This window comes from Leucoraja erinacea, chromosome 1 (genome assembly GCF_028641065.1).
Source record: "Leucoraja erinacea ecotype New England chromosome 1, Leri_hhj_1, whole genome shotgun sequence".
NCBI classification, from domain to species: domain Eukaryota; kingdom Metazoa; phylum Chordata; class Chondrichthyes; order Rajiformes; family Rajidae; genus Leucoraja; species Leucoraja erinaceus.
Window position 1 is genome coordinate 162,340,431 of NC_073377.1, and position 23,404 is coordinate 162,363,834.

Genomic DNA, 23,404 nt, shown 5'->3' on the forward strand with positions numbered 1-23,404 from the left:
GGATTCAGAATGGGAGAGGGAGTTGAAGTGCTGAGCCACCGGGAGATCAGGTTGGTTAATGTGAACTGAGCGGAGGTGTTGGGCGAAGTGATCGCCAAGCCTGCGCTTGGTCTCACCGATGTAGAGCAGTTGACACCTAGAACAGCGGATGCAATAGATGAGGTTGGAGGAGGTGCAGGTGAACCTCTGCCTCACCTGGAAAGACTGCTTGAGTCCTTGGATGGAGTCGAGGGGGGAGGTAATAGCATTTCCTGTGGTTGCAGGGGAAAGTACCAGGGGAGGGGGTGGTTTGGGTGGGATGGGACAAATTGACAAGGAGTTACGGAGGGAGTGGTCTCTGCGGAAAGTCGAAAGGCGAGGAGATGGGAAGATGTGGCCAGTGGTGGGATCCTGTTGGAGATGGCGAAAATGTCGGAGGATTATCTGTTGTATGTGACGGCTGGTAGGGTGGAAGGTGAGGACAAGGGGGACTCTGTCCTTGTTATGAGTGGGGGGGGGGGGGGGGGGGGGGGGGGGTGGGTGGGGAGTGAGAGCGGAGCTGCAGGATATAGACTATAGTTTCATCTATAGTCAAAGAGGGGAACCCCCAATCCCTAAAGAATGAGGACATCTCCGATGCCCTGGTTTGGAACACCTCATCCTGGGTGCAGATGCGGCGTAGACGGAAGAATTTGGAGTAGGGGATAGAGTCCTTACAGGAAGCAGGGTGGGAAGAAGTGTAGTCCAGATAGCCATGGGAGTCAGTGGGTTTGTAGTAGATGTCGGACCGTAGATGTCTGCCCTACCATCCAGCACATACAACATACAACAGATAATCCTTCGACATTTTCGCCACCTCCAACAGGATCCCACCACTGGCCACATCTTCTCATCTCCACGCCTTTCGACTTTCCGTAGAGACCACTCCCTCCGTAACTGGTCAATTCGTCCCTACCCACCCAAACCACATCCTCCCCATGTACTTTCCCTTGCAACCGCAGGAAATGCTACACTTGTTGCTTTACCTCCCCCCTTGACTCCATCCAAGGACCTAAGCAGTCTTTCCAGGTGAGGCAGAGGTTCACCTGCACCTCCTCCTTCAACCTCATCTATTGTATCCGCTGTTCTAGGTGTCAATTGCTGTACATCGGTGAGACCAAGCGTAGGCTTGACTATCGCTTCGCCGAACATCCCCGCTCAGTTCACAATAACCAACCTGATCTCCCGGTGGCACAGCACTTCAACTCCCCCTCCCATTCCGAATCTGACCTTTCTGTCCTGGGCCTCCTCCATGGCCAGAGTGAGTCCCACCGCAAATTGGAGGAGCAGCACCTCATATTTTGCTTGGGTAGTTTACACCCCAGCGGTATGAACATTGACTTCTTCAATTTCAGGAAGTCCTTGCTTTCTCCCTCCTTCCCTCCCCTTCCCAGCTCTCCCACACCCTACTGTCTCCGCCTCTTCCTTTCTTCTTCCCGCCCCCACCTCCACATCAGTCTGAAGAAGGGTCTTGACCCGAAAGGTCACCCATTCCTTCGCTCCGTGGATGCTGCCTCACCCGCTGAGTTTCTCCAGCTTTTTGTCTACCTTCGATTTTTCCAGCATCTGCAGTTCTTTCTTAAACATCTATTCTTGGTTGAATATTTGAACCACTTCCAATACTCTTGCACTCTAAAACCTCCGTTGATATTTCATGGAAATTGTATTTTCCTTTAAAAATACCATATTTACGATAATTAAGAAATATTTAGTTGTGAAGGCCACGTGCTCAGTGCTGGAAAATGAGATAGGTGTAGGTAGACACTTGAGAGCCAGCACTGACATGATTGACCAAAGGATCTGTTTCTATGCTGTGTGACTCATTGACTCTATGACTTGGTGAATAGTTTGTTACTAGATTAACAGGTGGGTAGGGAGCGCAAACCAATATGTATCTCTCGCACCGTAGATATTACCATTGCAGGCAACATTTTTCAGTGAGTTATTAAATTGATATTTTGATTTGCTCTAAGGCACCCAAAATTAAACTTGTTTATGGTGAATATAAATAATCAGTTACGGACATTTTTCTCATTCGTGCGTATGAAGATATAAAATATAAAAAGTTTAATTTCTGCTCAGTTTGTAACCAAGCAGCGTCAATCATGGTTTCTATGCTTAGAATGCAGGGAATCGTAATTGGTGTTTTGGTGTTTGAACGACAATTTCCATTGAATTTATTTATAATCCTTATCAGTCCTTGAGATTGAATAATAGTCTCGGTTTTTGATCAGCCAGGATTTTTACTGCTCATTTAAAAATATCTGTTTTATGAATTAAACTTTCTGCCAACAATGTTTGCTTTTATCATTTAATTCCTTCCAGTTTTCTTCACTTTTATCTTCTTTGCGTATTGCATTTCGTCCCTGCACCTAATATTTATTTTTTAATAAACAATTATCCATCCTGCTATATTTAAGAGGGAGTTTAGCCCTTGTGGCTAAAGGGATCAGGGGGTATGGAGGGAAGGCAGGTACAGGCCATGATCATATTGAATGGGTTGAATGGCCTATTCCTGCACCTATTTTCTATGTTTCTATGTTTCTATCTCTCATTTGAGATTAGGTTAATTTTCCACGGAAAGCATTTTACCTATTTCTAATTGTAATTCGCAAAAACAATCAGATTTTTTTTGGTGCCTACAAATTTCAAAGATTCAGTAGAAATCTGCTTCTCTCTGTTTACTGGATGCAGATCTAAAAAATAAGATGTATATGGTGATGTGTTTAATGTTAGGATCTTTAGTTTTAACAAAACTAATGACTATTAAAAAAGATTATATTTATGAACTGTAGACTCCAGCATTTATTCCTGATGTATATTGGATAGGTATAGCTGCTTAGATAATGATTTTCTGAAGTTTGCTATTATATGTTTCAGCTACAGTTAGTGAACACACCATGCTTTTGGAGAGTAGCCGTCCACAAGGAGGTGGAACAACCACTGTACCAGTAACTGGTTCTGACATCATGAGAAAGTTATCCAAAACGAATGCTCATACACACGAATCTACTATTAAAATAAAAGTAAGCACAACAAAATACTTGTAATGTAGCACTATGTATATTCCTTGTATGTTTATTTATTAAAACTCTTCACTTTTAATTTTATTATTTTTATATATACAATCCATATTCAAGCCTATGTTTAGTGTTTAAATTGATGCATTTCAATTTCAGTGATTTAATTCAGTGTTTATGGAGAGAAGGCTAACTATAACCTTAATCTTACTTCTTTCATTTCCAAAGTATTTAGTATTTCATTCCAGCATAAATTTATTAAACTAATCATCTCTTCTGTTTTAAAATTTAGACGTAAACATTGTTGTATGAAAGGGATACTTTTTTCATTCATCCTGGGAATTTATTTCCTTTTATGCCAAATTGAAATTTATAAACAAAGGTGACCAAGTGATTTGCATTTAATTACTAAAGCATTGTTAGTTTTTGTTTGGCAAACAAAATTAATTCAGTAATGTATCAAAGTACTTTAACATGCTCTAATTCTGTTAGATATTGCTGCAGCTATATTCTTTGTTCATATAAATATGAAGACGTATCATTTGGTAGTCGGCTGTTTAAACAAAATGAATATATTAATCCAGAATTTCCTGGTAGCCAGGAACTGCCCACACTCGGTGTTCACATGTAGGTTAAATGCATTCCCTATTGATTAAGCCAGACTGATCATAGAAACATAGAAACATAGAAATTAGGTGCAGGCGTAGGCCATTCGGCCCTTCGAGCCTGCACCGCCATTCAATATGATCATGGCTGATCATCCAACTCAGTATCCCGTACCTGCCTTCTCTCCATACCCCCTGATCCCCTTAGCCACAAGGGCCACATCTAACTCCCTCTTAAATATAGCCAATGAACTGGCCTCAACTACCCTCTGTGGCAGAGAGTTCCAGAGATTCACCACTCTCTGTGTGAAAAAAGTTCTTCTCATCTCGGTTTTAAAGGATTTCCCCTTTATCCTTAAGCTGTGACCCCTTGTCCTGGACTTCCCTAACATCGGGAACAATCTTCCTGCATCTAGCCTGTCCAACCCCTTAAGAATTTTGTAAGTTTCTATAAGATCCCCTCTCAATCTTCTAAATTCTAGAGAGTATAAACCAAGTCTATCCAGTCTTTCTTCATAAGACAGTCCTGACATCCCAGGAATCAGTCTGGTGAACCGTCTCTGCACTCCCTCTATGGCAATAATGTCCTTCCTCAGATTTGGAGACCAAAACTGTACGCAATACTCCAGGTGTGGTCTCACCAAGACCCTGTATCATCTACAGTGAGGGCCTGCATGGAAGACAACTTTTCGAATGTAAATCCCATTACTTTTGGCAAGGGGAAAAGGGCCTAGAGGCTTTCAAATGAGTGGGAGCAGAGCATTGGAGAGAGGGGAGGTGAATACCGAATTAGAAGTGTTATTTATGAATGTGCAATGCATAAGAAATAAAGTGGGTGAGCATGAGGCCCAGTTAGAGATTGGAAGGCATGATGTAGAACTGAGATGAGGAAAAACGTTTGCACCCAGAAAGCTGTAAATTTGTGTAATTCTCTGCCTCAGACGGCAGTGGAGGCCGATTCACTGGATGCATTCAGAAGAGAGTTAGATGTAGCTATTAGGGCTAGCGGAATCAAGGGACATGGGGAGAAGGCAGGAACGGGGTAATGATTGTGGATGATCAGCCATGATCACCTTGAATAGTGGTGCTAGCTCGAAGGGCCGAATGGCCTACTCCTGCACCTATTTTCTCTGTTTCTGTATTCTTTCCTCCAAAGAATGAAAAAGATGTTGATAGCTATCTTAGGTAGACAAAAATGCTGGAGAAACTCAGTGGGTGAGTCAGCATCGATGGAGCGAAGGAAATAGACGACGTTTCGGGTCGAGACCATTCTTCGGACATAGCTATCTTAAATCATTCAAATCTTACCTTAATCTTTATTTAACAAAATGAGTGGATTCAATGTTCCTAAACTTGCTGCGGGTTCTTTTAGAAAAGGTTCCATTGTTGTGGGGGGAAATTGTTAGTTGCATTCCCCTGCTGAATTCTGTGAATATGCCATGGAGGGATGTGGTTTCAGAATCATTAGTGAATAAATGTTAAAAAAAACACAGGATTGCTGAGTGAATGCATGCATGTACGTGAGTCCTGAGTTTCCTGAATTAGATGGGATAATTTGCCATTTCTGTCCAGACTGCTATAACTTCTCCAATGGAAAATACATTTCATTTTGTTTCCGAGAGTTAACCATGGCCGACCTCTTCATGTTTGTATTATGCAGAGCATATTTCACCTAAAAATGTTAAGATTTCTTCAGGATGTTTACAGACTGAACTGTCAGGAAAGCCAATATTTAAGAAAAGTTTAAATTAATCTCTGTTTCGATACTCAGGCTTTCAAAATATTTCAGACTTTTTACCATGTTTGCCTTTCAGGGTGTTCACCCTTACCAGTCTCTCAGCTACACTAGTGGAGATACAGTAGCAGATTCACCAGCCCATATTAACCGTGCAGGATTGGCAACAAAAGAAAGCCCTAGAAAGGAAAGTCTACTGAGCTATTTGACTGGAAGCTTCCCAAGTCTTCACAATCTTCTGGACGGCAATCCACAAAGTAATGCAACAGTAATTAAAAACAGCTCACTTACACAACAAGGTATATTTCACCTTTGTTCTTGTAGATTCACTTAAAGGGTAGATGTTCTTACATTACCTGCAGTATGAGTGCATATATAATATATATATGCATATTATATTGTATATATATATATTATATATTTTTTCATGACGTGTGCAGACATACATTGTTGTTGTTTTGTACAAAACACAATTGAGAGGCTTTCAAAAACTAGGTATAGTTCTTAAGACTAAATACCAGTCTGAATTATTCTTAATCTTTTAAGTCAACAAAATAGGAAAACAAAAATACAGGATATTCAATTTCCTTTTTTATCATGATTTATTTTTAGCAAATATGACTGTTTACTTTGGTGGGAAAACAAAACGCTCCTTCAACAAATATATCTAAAGCCTATTAGATTTCAAATTAATTATTTATTAATGTTCCATATGTTGTGTGACACCGCGCTGCCTTGTGCACATATGGTGTGTAGAGCAATAACAGTTTTGATTAAACCATTCAGCTCCATTCTTGATCTGCAGTGTGTTTTTGACTAAACGTGTCTTTCTGCAATTGCCTGCTGCATTGAAGAAAGAAATATTATTTGCGTGTGAGTGCATCGCAGACCTGAAACTGGTTATTGCAGGCATGTAGCTGCTGAGTTCTGAATAAGAAAATAAAAATGTAGGATAGGCATGGGATTTATATGTTGTGTGTAAAGTAATTGCTTTATTCTTACTGACTGTACACAGCACATCTTTTGGATAGCTCACTATGCAGTATTCTGAAGGAAATAAAACCAAATTTACAGTAAAGGCCACACAGCATAATTTTCTTGTCAATTTACAAATTTATTTGAGTTTTATTTTACTTGTTATAAAAATGTCCAGTAATTAATCAATATTACGCTCTAGATGTGGTCAGGCTATCTAATCTGGTATAGACAATAGGTGCAGGAGTAGGCCATTCGGTCCTTTGAGCCAGCACTGCCATTCAATGTGATCATGGCTGATCATCCGCAATCAGCACCCCGTTCCTGCCTTCTTCCCATATCCCTTGACTCCTCTATCTTTTAGAGCTCTTTCTAGTTCTCTCTTGAAAGCATCCAGAGAACTAGCCTCCACTGAGGCAAAGAATTCCACAACTCTCTGTGTGAAAATGTTTTTCTTCATCTCCGTTCTGAATGGCTTACCCCTTATTCTTAAACTCTGGCCCCTGGTTCTGGACTCCCCCAACATCGGGAACATGTGTCCTGCCTCTAGTGTGTCCAGACCCTTAATAATCTTATATGTTTCAATAAGATCCCCTCTCATCCTTCTAAATTCCAGAGTATATAAAGCCCAGCCGCTCCATTCTATTAACATATGACAGTCCTGCCATTCCGGGAATTAACCTGGTGAACCTACGCTGCACTCCCTCAATAGCAAGAATGACCTCCCTCAAATTGAGAGACCAATACTGCACACAATACTCCAGGTGTGGTCTCACTAGGGCCCTGTACAACTGCAGAAGGACTTCTTTGTTCCTATACTCTTCTTGTTATGAAGGCAAACATGCAATTTGCTTTCTTCGCTGCCTGTTGACCCTGCATGCTTACTTTCATTGATTGATGAACAAGGACCCCCAACTTGACTCCATTTAAATAATAATCTGCCTTCCTGTTTTTGCCACCAAAGTGGATAACCTCATAGTTATCCACTTTAAACTGCATCTGCCATGCATCTGCCCACCCACCCAACTTGTCCAAGTCACCTTGCATCCTCATAGCATCCTCACAGTTCACACTGCCACACAATTTTGTGTCATCTGCAAATTTGATGTTTCTTTTAATCTCTTCATCCAAATTATTAATATATATTGTAAATAGCTGCCGTCCCAGCACCGAGCCTTGCGGTACCCCAGTAGTCACTGCCTGCCATTCTGAAAGGGACCCGTTAATCCCTACCCTTTGTTTCCTGTCTGCCAACCAATTTTCTGTCCATGTCAGCACCCTACCCCCAACGCCATGTGCTCTAATTTTACCCACTCTTATATGGGACCTTGTCAAATGTTTCCTGAAAGTCCAGATGCACTACATCCACTGGCTCTCCCTTGTCCATTATGCTGGTTACATCCTCAGAAAAACTCTAGAAGATTAGTCAAGCATTACTTCCCCTTTGTAAATCCATGTTGACTGAGCGATCCTGCTACTACTATCCAAATGTGCCGCTATTTCATTTTTTATAATTGACTCCAGCATCTTCCCCACCACCGATGTCAGGCTAACTGGTCTATAATTCCCTGTTTTCTCTCTGCCGCCTTTCTTAAAAAGTATCTTTTTACAATGTACGTTTGACCTCTATAATATACACAAACCTTTGCATTGTAATTTTCCTCACGGGGCATTGATAATGAAATAAGTAGGGGCAAGATAATTTGTAACAAATAAAGTGAATATTTAAAATTACTGTCCCTAACCTAAACTATACATAGATTAAAGCTAATACAAATATTTACTATTACATTCTACATTTAGTGGTAAAACATAAATTGTTACTTGTGTTACGGTTTTGCAAGGTAAATACATTTCTGCTATACTGGAAATAAAAACACATAATAGATGAATGCGAAAATGTCATGCCAGATTTCCTGGCCGATTTAAAACGATAACTCTGTTCTAACATTTAGTTTCATTGATATTTCAATGTTTTAATATTAATTATGATCATGGGTGTTGTTCATCCGTTTATATTACAAATACAGGAAATGTAGTTGCTACAGAGATGCTATCTGAACACCCACTTCTGTCTGAACCGTCATCAGTCAGTTTTTATAATTGGATGTCAAATGCAGTGAGTAATCGAGGAAGCATTTCTCAAGAATCACCAATGCCCAGAACTGGCCATAACACTCTTTCAACAGGTAAACTGAAAGTATATATGGTACATGTGTATAAACACTGCTGTAATTTCTACATGGTGAAACCAAAATGTATAAAAATACTCTAATAAAATCTGACAATGTGCACTTTAACCACATGTGATTTTTTTCTATTACAAATGTCAAATTGTGGAGTACACAGGCAAATAAATAAATGATGGGTCTTTGTCCCAAACATTATGGAGGACACTGTAGAAATATGAAATATTACAGGAGACTGACTGTTAGGAAGTTGTGGGTACTGTGAGGAGGCTGGAGAATTTCAGGGACTGGGCGTTGGCAGGGCTGGAAGAATGTGGGGGCAGAGCTGAAACTTGGATGGATGCTGAGAGTTTGGAGGACGGGGACAGGCTACAACACTTACACCCTACAGGCATAAATATGTTTTTTTTCATTCAGTAGAGTTGGTGCAACAATGCATGTCAGCTCTGAATTGCTGCACTGGTGGTGCTCCAGTGACACAATGGCCTGGGAAAACAGCTGACCAGTTGAGCTCTCTGAGGAGCTCAGAGATGCAGTGAGATTCTGGAATGAACTGTGCAGTTAAGTTGGAAATCAGCAGACAGCATAGCCTCGTGCCTGTAACTATTTTATCATTTTTTTGATTGGAAAAGATTGTAAGCTCCAGCAATCACAACCCTAACTGATGTGGACTGCTGGAAAATCTGGCTCATAAGCACATCTTCCATCTGCAAGGTGCATTGTTTAATTGTAATAGGAAGAGAAATACCATCCTCCACAAACCTCAACAAATAACGGTATTCAGCTTTGATCTGCGTGTATTAAGAGACAAAGTTTTTAATCTAAGTGTCTTCTGTGCAGTACTTGTTTTACTTGTGATTGGCTTTTCCTTTTCTGAGAAATATGAATGGTAATCTGCCAACCCGAGTTCAAAATGGAAGATGGCTATTTTTAATTACTTTAATCAGAAAATGATTCATCAGAAAATGTGACGATATGGTTTAGTTTGAATCGATTAAGATTTAAAACAATCATTTAACCATTTGGACAGGTACATGGATAGGACAGGTTTAGAAGGATTATCCCAGGTGGGACTACTAGTGTAGATGGGGCATGTTAGAAGGTGTTTGGCAAGTTGAGCCAAAGAGCCTGTTTCCGCTCTCTATGACTCTATGACTATAATTATACAAGCTGACATCGCTAGTTTAAAATAATATATATTTGTTAAATTACTTTAACATCTTTGTAATATTGCAATTTCCTTATGTGTTATTATTTTGCTTAGGTTTAATGTATAATCTTCCCACAATACAATCGGCATCAGACTTGCTGTCCAGTGATCAGAACACTCTGGATGGCACACAGTCACGGAATAGCACTAGTCAGGATGAAATTGTTGGTATTGAAGAGGGTAACCAAGGCCCGCCTGCGGTTCAGCTGGCTGATGCACAGGTAATGGGGGATTCTGCCAGCTTTGCCTTGTCGGCAAGTTTAATATCATTGCAATTAATCCTTATTTATACCTGTGTGGAAGTGTATTTTTTATTTTCATTAAAATCTCAATCTTTTGCACAATTGGTTATTCTGTGTTATGAATGCTCCACCTGTCAAAAATGGATTTTAGTAATCCTGTTTTATCTTTTACCTTTAGAGATTAGTTTAAGCTGAGCTGTTTTGTCACCTTAAAATTAAAACTTGCAATTATTACAGTTATTGTATTGCACATATAAAAAAAGATTAAAGTAAAATTATTGATTTAGTAAAGTACTTGATAAAATAAAAGAATTTACTTGACTTGACTTTATTGAATTTAGTATATAATTCATACTGAATCATTCTCAGGTTGTTTTTAAGCCGTTACTGAGCAACACTGGAATACAATCACAAGATGTTGTACCTTTAACTTATGGGATGTATTTTGGGAAGCATTTGTCATTCTCTGGATGCCTGGACTGTCTCAGAGCAGATATTGTTGACTCGGATACATCTAAAGAAAGGAAGATCAGGAAAAAAAGAAGGTATTTAATTTAATGTGGCATTTTTTTTGTATCTAAAAGACATAAAACAAACATTAAATTAAAAACAATTGTGATCATTCCTTCACCCATCTCACAAAACTTTAATCTGAAGCCGCCTAATTTGTTACAACAAAACGCTTGCTAAAGGTTTTGTCTTTGACCTTGAAATTTTCCTTGATCATTGCTCCATATAACATTCCCTCATTGGTTACTATGTGGCTCTTAGTCAGTTGTCATGTTTGTTGTTTGCGAGTTTCAATCTGCATTTCACGCAACAATTGTGCTGTGACCTTCATTCCTAGCAGAACACAATTCAGCATCTGTGCTGTTTTAGTTTCAGGTATGTGAGTTTCAATGGCAAAGTTGGCTTTCATTGCCCTTGGGAAGGTGATGGTGAGCCACCATTTTGAATAGTACAGTGCATCGGATGAGGATCATTGCCTCATTTTAAGTTGCATATACTGTACATCAGAGTTACAATTTCTTCTAGAATCTGCAATGTTACCCAATTGTTTACCCACCTCTTAGTAAACCTAGGTCCCAAAACCTCTGTATAGCTTCCCCTCTGCCTTGGGTATCCATCTTTTTTTCTCATCCCATCCTCGTTCTTTGTAGATGACCTTTGAAAGTTATAAAAGTTTAATTGAGAATTTATAGTACTTAGTTATGGTAGTTATAGCACTTTTGATTGTATTTAAACACACTTCAGTCTGAGCACAGATTTTCTAACTATTTCATCTTGTGTGGTTTTTAGACAGGGCATGATAAATCTGCCACCTCTTGACTTCAAACCAGCCCTGATGTTCAACACCTTTTGCATAAATGCCGTTGTGATGGACAGACCAACTTCCAACCAAAACTCAACAAATGCTCTTTCTTTCCATGAACTCAATAGACATCACCAGAACATATTTCATGTTAACTTTACTGTCTCCTGTCAGTCTATCAGCCAGCACGTGGACATGGCATTAGTCCGTCTCATCCATCAGTTTAGCACAATGGTTGATGACATAAAGACCACTCAAACAGATATTAAGCTTAGCAGATACACAGCTGGGTCTGTATCTCCCACACCAACATTCAAAACACGGAAACACCGGGACTTCCGTTCATCAGATTTTAGTCGCAGTTCTCGAGGCAGTCTTAATGGAGGTGTCAGAGGAAATAGCACAAAAGCAAACAAAAGACTTGGGAATGAGAACAGTAAAAGAGAATCGCGGAATAAAAATTCATCTGGTCCGACACAAAGAAGAACCTCAAAGGTTTCCAGGAAGGGATCAAAAGATGTGGTAGATCATGTAACTATTCACATGGATGACTCTGACTCAATCACTGTGTCTGAACAAAGTGAACCTTCTGCAGAGTGCTGGCAGAATATGTACAAACTGCTTAACTTCTATTCATTAATCTCTGATCCAACGGGCATCCTTGAAAAAACTTCACCTGATGTATTGCATTCTGCAGGTGGGTGATATTCCTGTGCTAATCCTATTTAAAAAATAAGTCTACTTTGAGAGTCAGTCTCGTTCTCAGATGCCTTATTAATTCCTTATAAAATTGAAATGTTTTTTTTTCATTTCCAATGGACAAGTTGTATAATTGCTGCTGCCATATCCTTAACAGTTGGATTCTAATTTAAAGTTACATAAGGGAATATTCAGCTGATTGAGTTTGTCTATTTAAGATGCCACCTTTTTTTCAAATGTGCCCATCTACCATATAAAACATTATTCTGTAATTTGATTAATTCCTTTATGCACACATACATTTATTTATAAATATTTTAACCAAGTGTATAACTTTACTCAAAGTAGGTTTAATTCATCGCAAGCTTTGATCTGATAATCATATTCTAGCCGAGATCTTCGTCCATGCGTTTCATGCAGTATATTTATTCCTGAGGTTTTCATGTTTTTAAACAATGAAAGAAGGTGAAGTATACTTAAAATATGCGGAAATAGACCATTTGCACTGCATTACAGTCTTTAAAATTACTTGCTAAAGTTGCAATCACAGTTACAAAGGCAGATAGAGTGTGGATGCAGAGAGATGTTTTCATTCATGGGAGAGTCTTGGTCCAAAGGGCCGAGCCTCAGATTAAAAGGATTAACTTTTAGAATGGAAATGAGGAGGAATTTCTTCAGTGGTGATTCTGTGGAATTCATTGCCCTCGACAGTGGTGGAGGCCAAGTCATTGGGTATTTTTGAAGCAGAGATGATTGGTTCTTGATTAGAAAGGGCGTCAAAGGTTATGGAGCAGAGACTGGGGCTGAGAGGGAAAAATAAAACACCTGTGATAGAATGGCAGAGCTAAATGGCCTCATTCTTATCCTATGTTCTATGATCTTATTAATATGAATAATGATGCTGTCCTGAATGGTGAAGTTGAACATAAAACGACGGTAGACAAGAAATGGAAACAATAGACAATAGGTGCAGGAGTAGGCCATTCGGCCCTTTAGCCAGCACCGCCATTCAATGTGATTATGGTTGATCATCCACAATCAGTACCCCTTTTCTGCCTTCTCCCCATATCCCCTGACTCCGCTATCTTTAAGAGCCCTATCTAGCTCTCTCTTGAAAGTATCCAGAAAACCGGCCTCCACCGCCCTTTGAGGCAGAGAATTCCACAGACTCGCAACTCTCTGTGTGAAAAATTGTGTTTCCTCATCTCTGTTCTAAATGGCTTACCCCTTTTTCTTAAACTGTGGCCCCTGGTTCTGGACTCCCCCCCAACATCGGGAACGCGTTTCCTGCCTCTAGCGTGTCCAAACCCTTAATAATCTTATATGTTTCCATAAGATCCCCTCTCATCCTAAATTCCAGAGTATACAAGCCCAGCCACTCCATTCTCTCAGCATATGACAGTCCTGCCATCCCGGGAATTAACCTTGTGAACCTATGCTGCACTCCCTGAATAACAAGATTGTCCTTTCTCAAATTAAGAGACCAAAACTGCACACAATACTCCAGGTGCGGTCTCACTATGGCCAATACAACTGCAGTAGGACCTCTATGCTCCTATACTCAACTACTATAGTTTATTCCACCAAGGCAAGTTTTTACACTTGTCACATATTTAATTGATGTTTCACCTTCCTCAGCCGGTAGCAGGTTTGACATACATTTCACCAACAGTGTATTGAGCCAAATTGACAAAGGCCTTGCATTACAGATATGGCTTTAAACATTGCCTGGTGATTTATTATGTTGTCTCTGTTTTCTCACAATCTCCACTGTGTGTTATTTTCTGGGTGGAAATTTATCAAACTTCAAGAATCTTTATACTCCTTTTACTAGCATCAGAAGGAAAAATAAATCACAGTGGAATAGATCATCATTATTTATTGATTTGTTATTAAATATAAACGTTATGTCAAATTTAAAATCAGTTTTGAAGTGCACTTTTATTTCATGTATTCGTGATTAAGAACCAATAGTTTATATTTCTTAAACACCATATCATGTAAAAAGTTCCAAAGTATTTAAGAGATACTTGAATAAAGAAAATAACTGATCCAAAAAGGAACTATTAAGATGAGTGACCAAAGTTTGTTTTAAGAGATTTCAAGGGAAGGGTTGGACGTGGAAGAGATTTATCGCTTTTGGTTCTTGTAGCTAAAAATATCAGGTGTTTTGTGATTGCATAAATGTAAATCATGTTGTATTTTATTAATAGTTTATTTTATGTGTAAACCTAGGTGGTAGAAGTCCCACTGATTGCAAAGTAATCTTTGAAAATGAACAAGAATGCTCAAGTCCAAATAAACTATCAAGGAAGCGCAGCTTGGTGAATTCTGAACCCCAGCACGTCACACTTATCATGTTTGGAGTTGGTATGGTGAATCGCACTCATCTAGAAGCAGATATTGGAGGTTTAACAATGGAAGCGGAGCTCAAAAAGATCCACGGAAGCTTTACGGTGAAAGAGAAAATGAAAGGTAGTGGCATCAAATATATAGAATAAAAGGTGTGTGCACCTGTATTAAGATGAGGCCAAAGTTTGTTTTTAAGAGATTCAAGGGAAGGGTTTGGACGTGGTGGAAAGGAGGCTGTGATTCATGTGTATTTTTATTTAATAGTGAAACCTAGTGGTAGAATCCTCCCACTGATTGCAAAGAATCTTTTGAACAAGGAATGTCAACAATTTAACAGTAATTGAAAGTTCTTTTGCCTTGCAACAAACTTTTTTGCCTTGCAACAAATCTATTTGACAGTAAACACATGTTGCTGGAAATATGCAGCGGGTTATACAGCATCCATGAAGAGAAAAACAGTTAACAGTAGAAGTTGATGATCTTTTCACAGAACTGAGAAAACATAGAAATTTGAACATATTTTAAGTTACAGAACAAAGGAAATATCTGTGATCAGATCCTTAGGGAAAGATGAAATTATATAAATGGTCCCTCTCGGGCATTCCCATCATCTCTTGGCCTGTGCCCTATTGCAGACTTTTCCTCTTTTCTCTCTTTCTTTTCCATTCTTTACAACAAAACATATTTTACTTTTAACTTTCCCTAGTTCCGATGAAAATCTGTCAATTCGAAGCATTACCATTTTATATCTCTGTAAATGCTGTCTGACCATAAATGGTTCATAGCTTGATATTAACGATTTGAGTATTAACAATAATCATTGACCTATTCAGAAATTCAACATAAAAACACTCACTTTCATGTATATACCAAAGATACATTGTACAATGGTCTATCTAATTATAAAACAACAAAAAAAGTGGAGAAACTCAGTTTCGGGTCGAAACGTTGCCTATTTCCTTCGCTCCATAGATGCTGCTGCACCCGCTGAGTTTCTCCAGAATTTTTGTGTACCTGGGGTTTTCCAGCATCTGCAGTTCCTTCTTAAACAACACAAAAGTGTCTTGGATTCCACAAGAATTTTTGAATAGAAATGTGATCAGTTTGACATGTATTTTGTAAGTTATTACCAAAAGAATATTGTTCACAAGATTGATTGTGAAACCAAGGTAAAACACTGCAAAAGCTGAAAAACGTACATAAAACTAAAATATTCTAGAAGAGCAAAATGCATCTATCAATATCCATAAAGGAAAATAAATCAACCTGTTGCTATAATTGAAGCCAGTTGGGTCCAGGGAGGAAAGAGGAAGAATTCTAGAATTAAACTTGTTTTGTTTATTTATTCAGATTCAGATTCAACTTTAATTGTCATTGTCAGTGTACAGTACAGAGACAATGAAATGCAGTTAGCATCTCCCTGGAAGAGCGACATAGAATATGATTTCTGACACCTTAACTGACAATCTATCTATATATTACTAAAACTCTCTTGTTTGTTTCTATGTGTATGTATGTGATTCTTAAATTATGCCAAAACAGTACAAGATAGCGCTATAATTTTTACACCACCTTACTCACAATTGTCTTGTGGTGTGTTTTTATCGTTTCATTCAGATTAATGTTATTTTACAAGTTATTCACATTTTTAACTTTACAAAATCCAGTTTGAGAAAGAATGACTTGAACACTGCAGTGGCAGATACAGCTATGACTCACAATGGGATCTCATTTGCATCAATGTTGCAATCACAGAACACTAAGTCCTGGCAGAGGGAGGTTGAACAGGAGGGGAGGGAGTGCTGGGGGAGGCAGGGGAATTGGAATTTATTTTAGAAAACTTGGCAGCAAGTGTTTGCATCTAAAGTTTAAAAAGAGGGAGGATGAAGAGGAGTGGGAGGGAGTGCTGGGGGATAAGGGGAAATGAGCCGCTCCTGCGCAGCTGGGGGCTGTGGATGAGTGGTGGAAAATTGCATTGGAGGAATGGGTTGCGTTGGGGGAACTGGTGAGTGGTGGGATATTGCGTTGGGGGAACAGGTTGCGTTGGGGAACCAGGCCGGGGCCTGGGGGTGGCGGTGCTGCTGGGAGAGGAGTGGGACCCTTGAGATCCTGAGGAGGAAGAGTGGGGGGATTGAGGGAGAGGAGGGGATAGGGTGGGGGAGGCGAGGAGGTAGTGAGTGGGGGATAGAAGGAGAGGAGGGCAGTGGTAGAGGTAAGGAGGAAGAGTGGGGGGGGGGGGTGGGGGAGGTGAGGAGTGGGGATAGGGAGGGGAGATGGTTTATAGAGGGTGGGAGGGAGTGAATGAGGGTAGGGGAAAGGAGTAGAGAGGGAGTGGGGGAGGAGGAGAGGTGAAAGAAGAGGGAGGGTGAAGAGGAGGGGAGGGTGTGCTGGGAATGAGGGGAATGCAGGAGGATAGGGGTAGGAAGAGGGATGGCGAGGCGCAGTTGTGGGAGGGTTAACGTGACTCGCTTCACAGCGGGGATCGCTGGCGTCACCATGGTAACCCCTCAGCCACATCTGCACAGTTGGGGGCTATGGGTCAGTGTGGAATATTGCCTTGGGGGGACGGGGCCTAACAGTCTAGTAAAATATAAAATCATTAAGACCTGACATTATGCATATTTTAAAATCTTAATTGCTTATGTTCATCTTCAGCACAGAGTAATATTTTGCTTTTTATTTCATTTCAGATGTTTTGCACCAAAAAATGACAGAAACCTGTGCAACTGCTCACATTGGAGGCGTAAATATTGTCTTACTTGAAGGGATTACACCAAACATTCAGTGAGTAAAGGATGTTTGTTGGATCATCTTTAGTTCTTTAAAGAATCTTAAGTGTTAAAGACATTTTAAAGTGTTAAAGTGGTGGATGGTAGGAACTCTTGCAGAATTGGTTTGCCATTTTTTTTGCTTTTTTTTGCTTGGTTGCCTCAGATGTTGTAGTAAAGATCCATCCAGTTTGTTTTGAAGATGAAGATAAATATATTGCCTGAACACTAAAGTGCTGAAGAGAGTGGCCAACCGCACCAAATACCTGTGTAATGCAGCTTTCTATTAGTCTCCTGTGTATATTATAATATGATTTTTTTTTTTTTTAACATCAATTTATTAATACATTTTGTATGAACAGTTGAAAGTTGTGATTACTATGGATAAATATTTAAAGTGCTTTAAATGTTGCACGTGACTGCCTTAACAGCTGGAGCCACAAGAAACTGCAAATGCCATATTCCTGAGCAAAACACAAAGTGCGTGTCCTAACCCAAATGTTGTCTGTCCATTCCCTCCATAGCTACTATCTGACCCGCTGAGTTCAGCACTTTGTGTTTTGCACGTTTTCAAATCTTGATTCTCAGTTGATAGCTGATCTGCAAAAGAGAATTTTCAGGCAATAAGAATTTAAGCAATTAAGTTTTGGAAGTCAAGTCGTCAAGTTTATTCGTCACATACACATACGAGATGTGCAGTGAAATGAAAAGTGGCAATGCTCGCGGTCTTGTGCAAAAAACAAACAAACAAACTACAAACAGAATCACATATTCTTTTACATATTAAATATTGTGTGGGGGAAGGAAAAAGAGGAAAAAAAAACCAGCAATTAAAAAAAAAAAAAAAAAAAATCCAGTAGAATGGTACAGTAAAGTAGAGATAGGAGTTTACAGTCCTAATGGCCTCTGGGAAGAAACTCCTTCTCAACCTCTCCGTTCTCACAGCATGGCAACGGAGATGTAGGCCATGTTGTCAGACAGTCTAGTAAAATATAAAATCATTAAGACCTGACATTATGCATATTGCATAGTGAGATTTATATGCATAGTGAGATTTGATCAAAACTTCCTCTCACACCAACACTTAATCTGTGATATATTGTTTATCCATGCAAAACTTTTGGTTTCTGTTGATGATGTGGATTTAAGCTGCTCTGGGCATTCACTGCTGTGGCTGACCTGTGCTACACTGGTTGACTGTTCACATGAGCAGCACCTGGCTGCTATGCCGGCCCACAAGCCTGAGTCAGTGTAAACCTTATTCAGGTAGGCAGTCCCCATTCAAAGACGAATTGCCTCATGGAGGAAGGATTAGCAGTTATTTATTTAAGTTGCTTAATTAACATTTTTGATTTTGTATGAATGTGGTAAAATGTTTCACAAGCAAACTGCTTTTATTTAAAGTGATGATACCAAGTTATTAAATGTTTGTGGAAGTCAGACATTCACAAACATTAAATAATACAAGGTAGACAAAAATGCTGGAGAAACTCAGCGGGTGCAGCAGCATCTATGGAGCGAAGGAAATAGGCGACAAAAGTGCTGGAGAAACGCTCTGCACCTGCTGAGTTTCTCCAGCACGTTTGTCTCCCTATTGCATATTCAAATTGCACTGATTCAAATTACCAATGTTGTGCAAACAGTTCTATTCAAATAGATTCCCTGCTAATCCATTTCTGCACTGTAGTGTCTGTAGAAACATAGAAAATAGGTGCAGGAGTGGGTCATTCGGCCCTTTGAGCCTGCAGCGCCATTCAATATGATCATGGCAACCATCTCAGTATCCTGTACCTGCCTTCTCTCCATACCCCCTGATCCCTTTAGCCACAAAGGCCACATTTAACGCCCTCTTAAATATAGCCAAATGAACTGGCCTCAACTACTTTCTGTGGCAGAGAATTCCACAGATTCACCACTCTCTCACCACAAAAGTTTCGGGTCAAAACCCTTCTTCAGACTCGCGTTTCGGGTCGAAACCCTTCTCCAGTTCCTTCTTAAACATTAAATAATAGATGTTTTTGACAGCTGGTGAGCCTGTAACAGGGCCTCGTCAACCTTTAATTTTATTCTGTGTATGAAATATAATGTCTGCATTGGGATAGCAATGCTGAAGTGCTAAGAGCTGGGAGACTGTGCCATAGGAACATGCACCATGGCCCATAGTAGTCCATTCATGATTTTGGCAGAACAGAAAATCTGTCTCATTAACTAACATATATGTGGGATATTGTTGTAATAGTTTGTGGGTTTGCAAATGCAAAACATTAAAAATAGTCTTACATTTCTTAAAAAGGTCAATTGAAAATGGTTCATGCTGAATATTGTATTTATTTTAACATTTTTTTATGCCTTGAGGTGAAAATTTATGAGGATGTTGCCTGACCACGAGGTGAGGTTGGGCAAGCTAGGACTTTATTCCATGGAGTGCAAGAGGCTAAGGGGTGATCTTTTTGAAGCATACAAAATCATGACATGAAATGATAGGGTGAATGCACAGTATTCTGCAAAGGGTAGGGTAATCAAGAACTGGAGGATATAGCTTTAAGATGAGAGGCGAAGATTTAATAGGAACATGAGGTACAACCATTGCACTTAAAGGGTGGTGGATATATGGAATGAGCTACCAGAGCAGTTGAGGCAAGTTCAATAACAACATTTAAAAGACACTATGACAGGTGCATGGATAGGAATGATTAGAGTGATATTGGCCGAATGCGGGCAAATGTGACTAGCTTTGATGGGGTATTTTAGTCAGCGTGGACAGGTTTAGCCAAAGGATCTATTTCCGTGCTGTATGTCATAAGGAAAAGGAGTAGAATTAGGCCATTTGGCCCATCAAGTCTACTCCGCCATTCAATCATGGCAGGTCTATCTTTCCTTCCTAACCCCATTCTCCTGCCTTCTCCCCATAACCTCTGACACCTGGTCTAACCGACTGAAAATGACTCTATTAAACTTTTTATTGCACCATTGGGTTGATGTTGTGATGAAGATTCATTAAAGTTTAGTTTTATTTGATCATCATAACCCAAAATAGAAATCATAACCAACCTGTCCAATAGTTTGAAGAGCTGCAAATGAAAATACAACCTTGCATTAAAAACATGTTTAGAGCTTGGTTATTATAAAGTGTTTTATGTTAATTATATATTGAATTGTTCATAGTTGTCACATTTGAAAATGTGACTGCTACTTTGAGGATTACAGGTTACCACAAATAGAAATGTGTTAATGACTGGACAACCTGCTTTCCTACAATGGAACGATAAATATTAATTGGCACAAAAGGGAGACCTATTTTAATCATAGAATAATATCTAGCTGAGAGAGTAGTTTCATTATTATCTGAATGGTGGCCGATTAGGAAAAGGGGAGATGCAACAAGACCTGGGTGTCATGGTACACCAGTCATTGGAAGTAGGCATGCAGGTGCAGCAGGCAGTGAAGAAAGCGAATGGTATGTTAGCATTCATAGCAAAAGGATTTGAGTAAAGGAGCAGGGAGGTTCCACTGCAGTTGTACAGGGTCTTGGTGACACCGCACCTGGAGTATTGCATACAGTTTTGGTCTCCTAATCTGAGGAAAGACATTCTTGCCATAGAGGGAGTACAGAGAAGGTTCGCCAGACTGATTCCTGGGATGTCTGGACTTTCATATGAAGAAAGACTGGATAGACTCGGCTTGTACTCGCTAGAATTTAGAAGATTGAGGGGGGGATCTTATAGAAACTTACAAAATTCTTAGAGGGGTTGGACAGGCTAGATGCAGGAAGATTGTTCACGATGTTGGGGAAGTTCAGAACAAGGGGTCACAGTTTAAGGATAAGGGGGAAATCTTTTAGGACCGAGATGAGAAAAAAACATTTTTCACACACAGTGGTGAATCTCTGGAATTCTCTGCCACAGAAGGTAGTTGAGGCCAGTTCATTGGCTATATTTAAGAGGGAGTTAGATGTGGCCCTTGTGGCTAAAGTGATCAGGGGGTATGGAGAGAAGGCAGGTACAGGATACTTAGTTGGATGATCAGCCATGATCATATTGAATGGCGGTGCAGGCTCGAAAGGCCGAATGGCCTACTCCTGCACCTATTTTCTATGTTTCAATCAGACAAAACAGCAGCCCTTAGGTACTGTTTTAAGTTTATTTTTAAGAGTGACTTGCTTCCACGCCGTTTCTGTGTGTTCTGAGATGACCAATGAAGCTAAAGCAATGTCTGCAGACTCTTCCACAGAGCAGACAGGAGCTGCTTGATGGGCAATCGGGTGGGCAGATGAGATGGTGCTTATGCAGAACCCCTGTGTGGTCCCAATGTGTGGATTAAGGTTTGCAGCACTACACCAATGCTCCTTCTTCACTTTGAGTGGCCAGGGATCTGCAAAAGTTGGTGAAAATGTAAGAGATGGAATGAGTTTCTAAATAGCTTCCCGAAACAAATTAAAATTCCCTCAGCATAGAGTTCTTGTGCAGCTACACATACAAAAAATCTGCATGTGCCCCTGTGATTTTTGAACACTGCATGCAAAGCATTATTGCCAAACACTTCTGAGCATTAAAATGGTTGGAGCTACATTCTTTGACACATTTTTCTCCTTTGCATTTCTTTTACACATGCTCTCTCATATGCCTAATAAGATTTATCTAAGACAATAGGAAATAGGGAAAAATAAGAATGCGGAAGAGCATATGTCACTATTGTTGACAGCACATTTAAAACATGTGCATCTTGCATAAGTAGCCATGTAGGTGACAATTATTGCAGAGTATTTCAGAATAGTGAATGCAGTCATTATTAATCTTCAATGATTTTTGATTATTTAGAACAAAGTCTTGATTTTTTTATGTAATTATTTTTTTAATAGACTTCATGTGCTCACTTTATTTAACTTGCCTCAATTCTGCTGCAAAATTAGATTGAACTCGGGTTGAAAATCTAAACCAATATCGTTAAACATTTTTCGAATATTATTTTACAATATTTTAGTGCCATCTTAAATAAGAACCCTGTTCAGCCATCCACTAACTAGACTGAGCTGGCTGCTAGATTTTATTCTTTTATAACATCATAATCTATTAATTGTTTTTGCCTGCAACTAATTCACAAAACACTCATGCTTGTATTTACCAGTTATCATTTCATTTTCAATTGCAAAATTTTCTTGATATTCACTTCCGATAACCATTAGACTAACTGGAATATGTTGGTAACAATACCAAAGTTCAGCTCGCTCCCCATTTGGGCAAAATGGAGAACTGAGGGGGAAAAAAAAGAAAATGTTAAAGGTTATCTTCCTGTCTAAGCAACGTTTGACTCGTTGATGAGGAGGTATTGGATTTAATTGAATTATACATAACAACAAGAATTAAATCGGCTCCTGTCACAGTTGAGGCTTCTTCAGTTTCAGTCGCCATCTCAACTAGGTTGTTGACAATTACTGAATGGTTTTAGATTTTCCACAAACTCCCAATCCATAGATACAGACAGACACAAGCTCAGGTGAGAGAAAGAGAGAGGGACATGAATGAATGGTTAAGAAACTATTGCCGGCAGCACATTTAAAACATGTGACTCTTGCATAAGTAGCAATGTAGGTGACAACTATTGCAGAGTATTTTAGAATAGTGAATGCAGTCATTATTAATCCTCAGTGAGTATAGATTATTTAGAATAAGGTCTTGATTTTTTTTTTTGTAATTATTTTTTTAATAAACTTCACCATATCTTCAAGTGCCTTTCTAGGGGTTCATTATTCTGCATGCTATGTTTTGATTTTCTTCTCTAGCTAATGCCCAACAAAGACTTAATTTTTGTGATACTTAGCCAGTTTTAACCAATATTCAGTGATCTGGACCATGAACACAATTCATTTCTTACGATCTTTTATGATGGACGGTGGTGAACTATGTAACAAAGGAATATAGAGTACATCAGATAATCTGTGGAAATTAGACCAAGTTATTTGCTGTGTCTTGCGTCTTATCATCTTAATCTGCTAGAAAATCTATGACTAGCAATTCGGGCATGATAGTACATCCTAGAATGTAGAAATATAGAGGGTTCAGTTTGCTGCACTGGTGAGTTAAAAGATACAGTGTTGAGTTGTGAATCTCCAGATGCCAGAGTTATTCTACTTCTTGTCTGCTTTATCCTGATATCAAATTGTTCTTAACCTCCCTATTTTAAGAACAGGCTGGATTGTGACGAATCTGCTTACTTGCCATAGTGTTAATTAATAACGTGCATTTTTGTTTAATTCAATTATGTAAAAAAACAAAGAGTGTG

General features: G+C 39.3%; 1 protein-coding gene across 2 annotated transcripts in view; it reads left to right on the forward strand.

Moving 5' to 3' along the window:
- The window catches only part of kiaa1109 (KIAA1109 ortholog), a 298,241-nt gene that overhangs the window by 176,569 nt on the left and 98,268 nt on the right, over positions 1 to 23,404 (forward strand). For both annotated transcript variants that reach the window (XM_055647191.1, XM_055647198.1), the window contains exons 42-49: positions 2,899 to 3,044; positions 5,458 to 5,677; positions 8,384 to 8,542; positions 9,807 to 9,973; positions 10,364 to 10,539; positions 11,294 to 12,003; positions 14,241 to 14,480; positions 17,048 to 17,141. In XM_055647191.1, the coding sequence (XP_055503166.1) occupies positions 2,899 to 3,044; positions 5,458 to 5,677; positions 8,384 to 8,542; positions 9,807 to 9,973; positions 10,364 to 10,539; positions 11,294 to 12,003; positions 14,241 to 14,480; positions 17,048 to 17,141 (1,912 nt within the window). The remainder of the gene's footprint in view (positions 1 to 2,898; positions 3,045 to 5,457; positions 5,678 to 8,383; positions 8,543 to 9,806; positions 9,974 to 10,363; positions 10,540 to 11,293; positions 12,004 to 14,240; positions 14,481 to 17,047; positions 17,142 to 23,404) is intronic.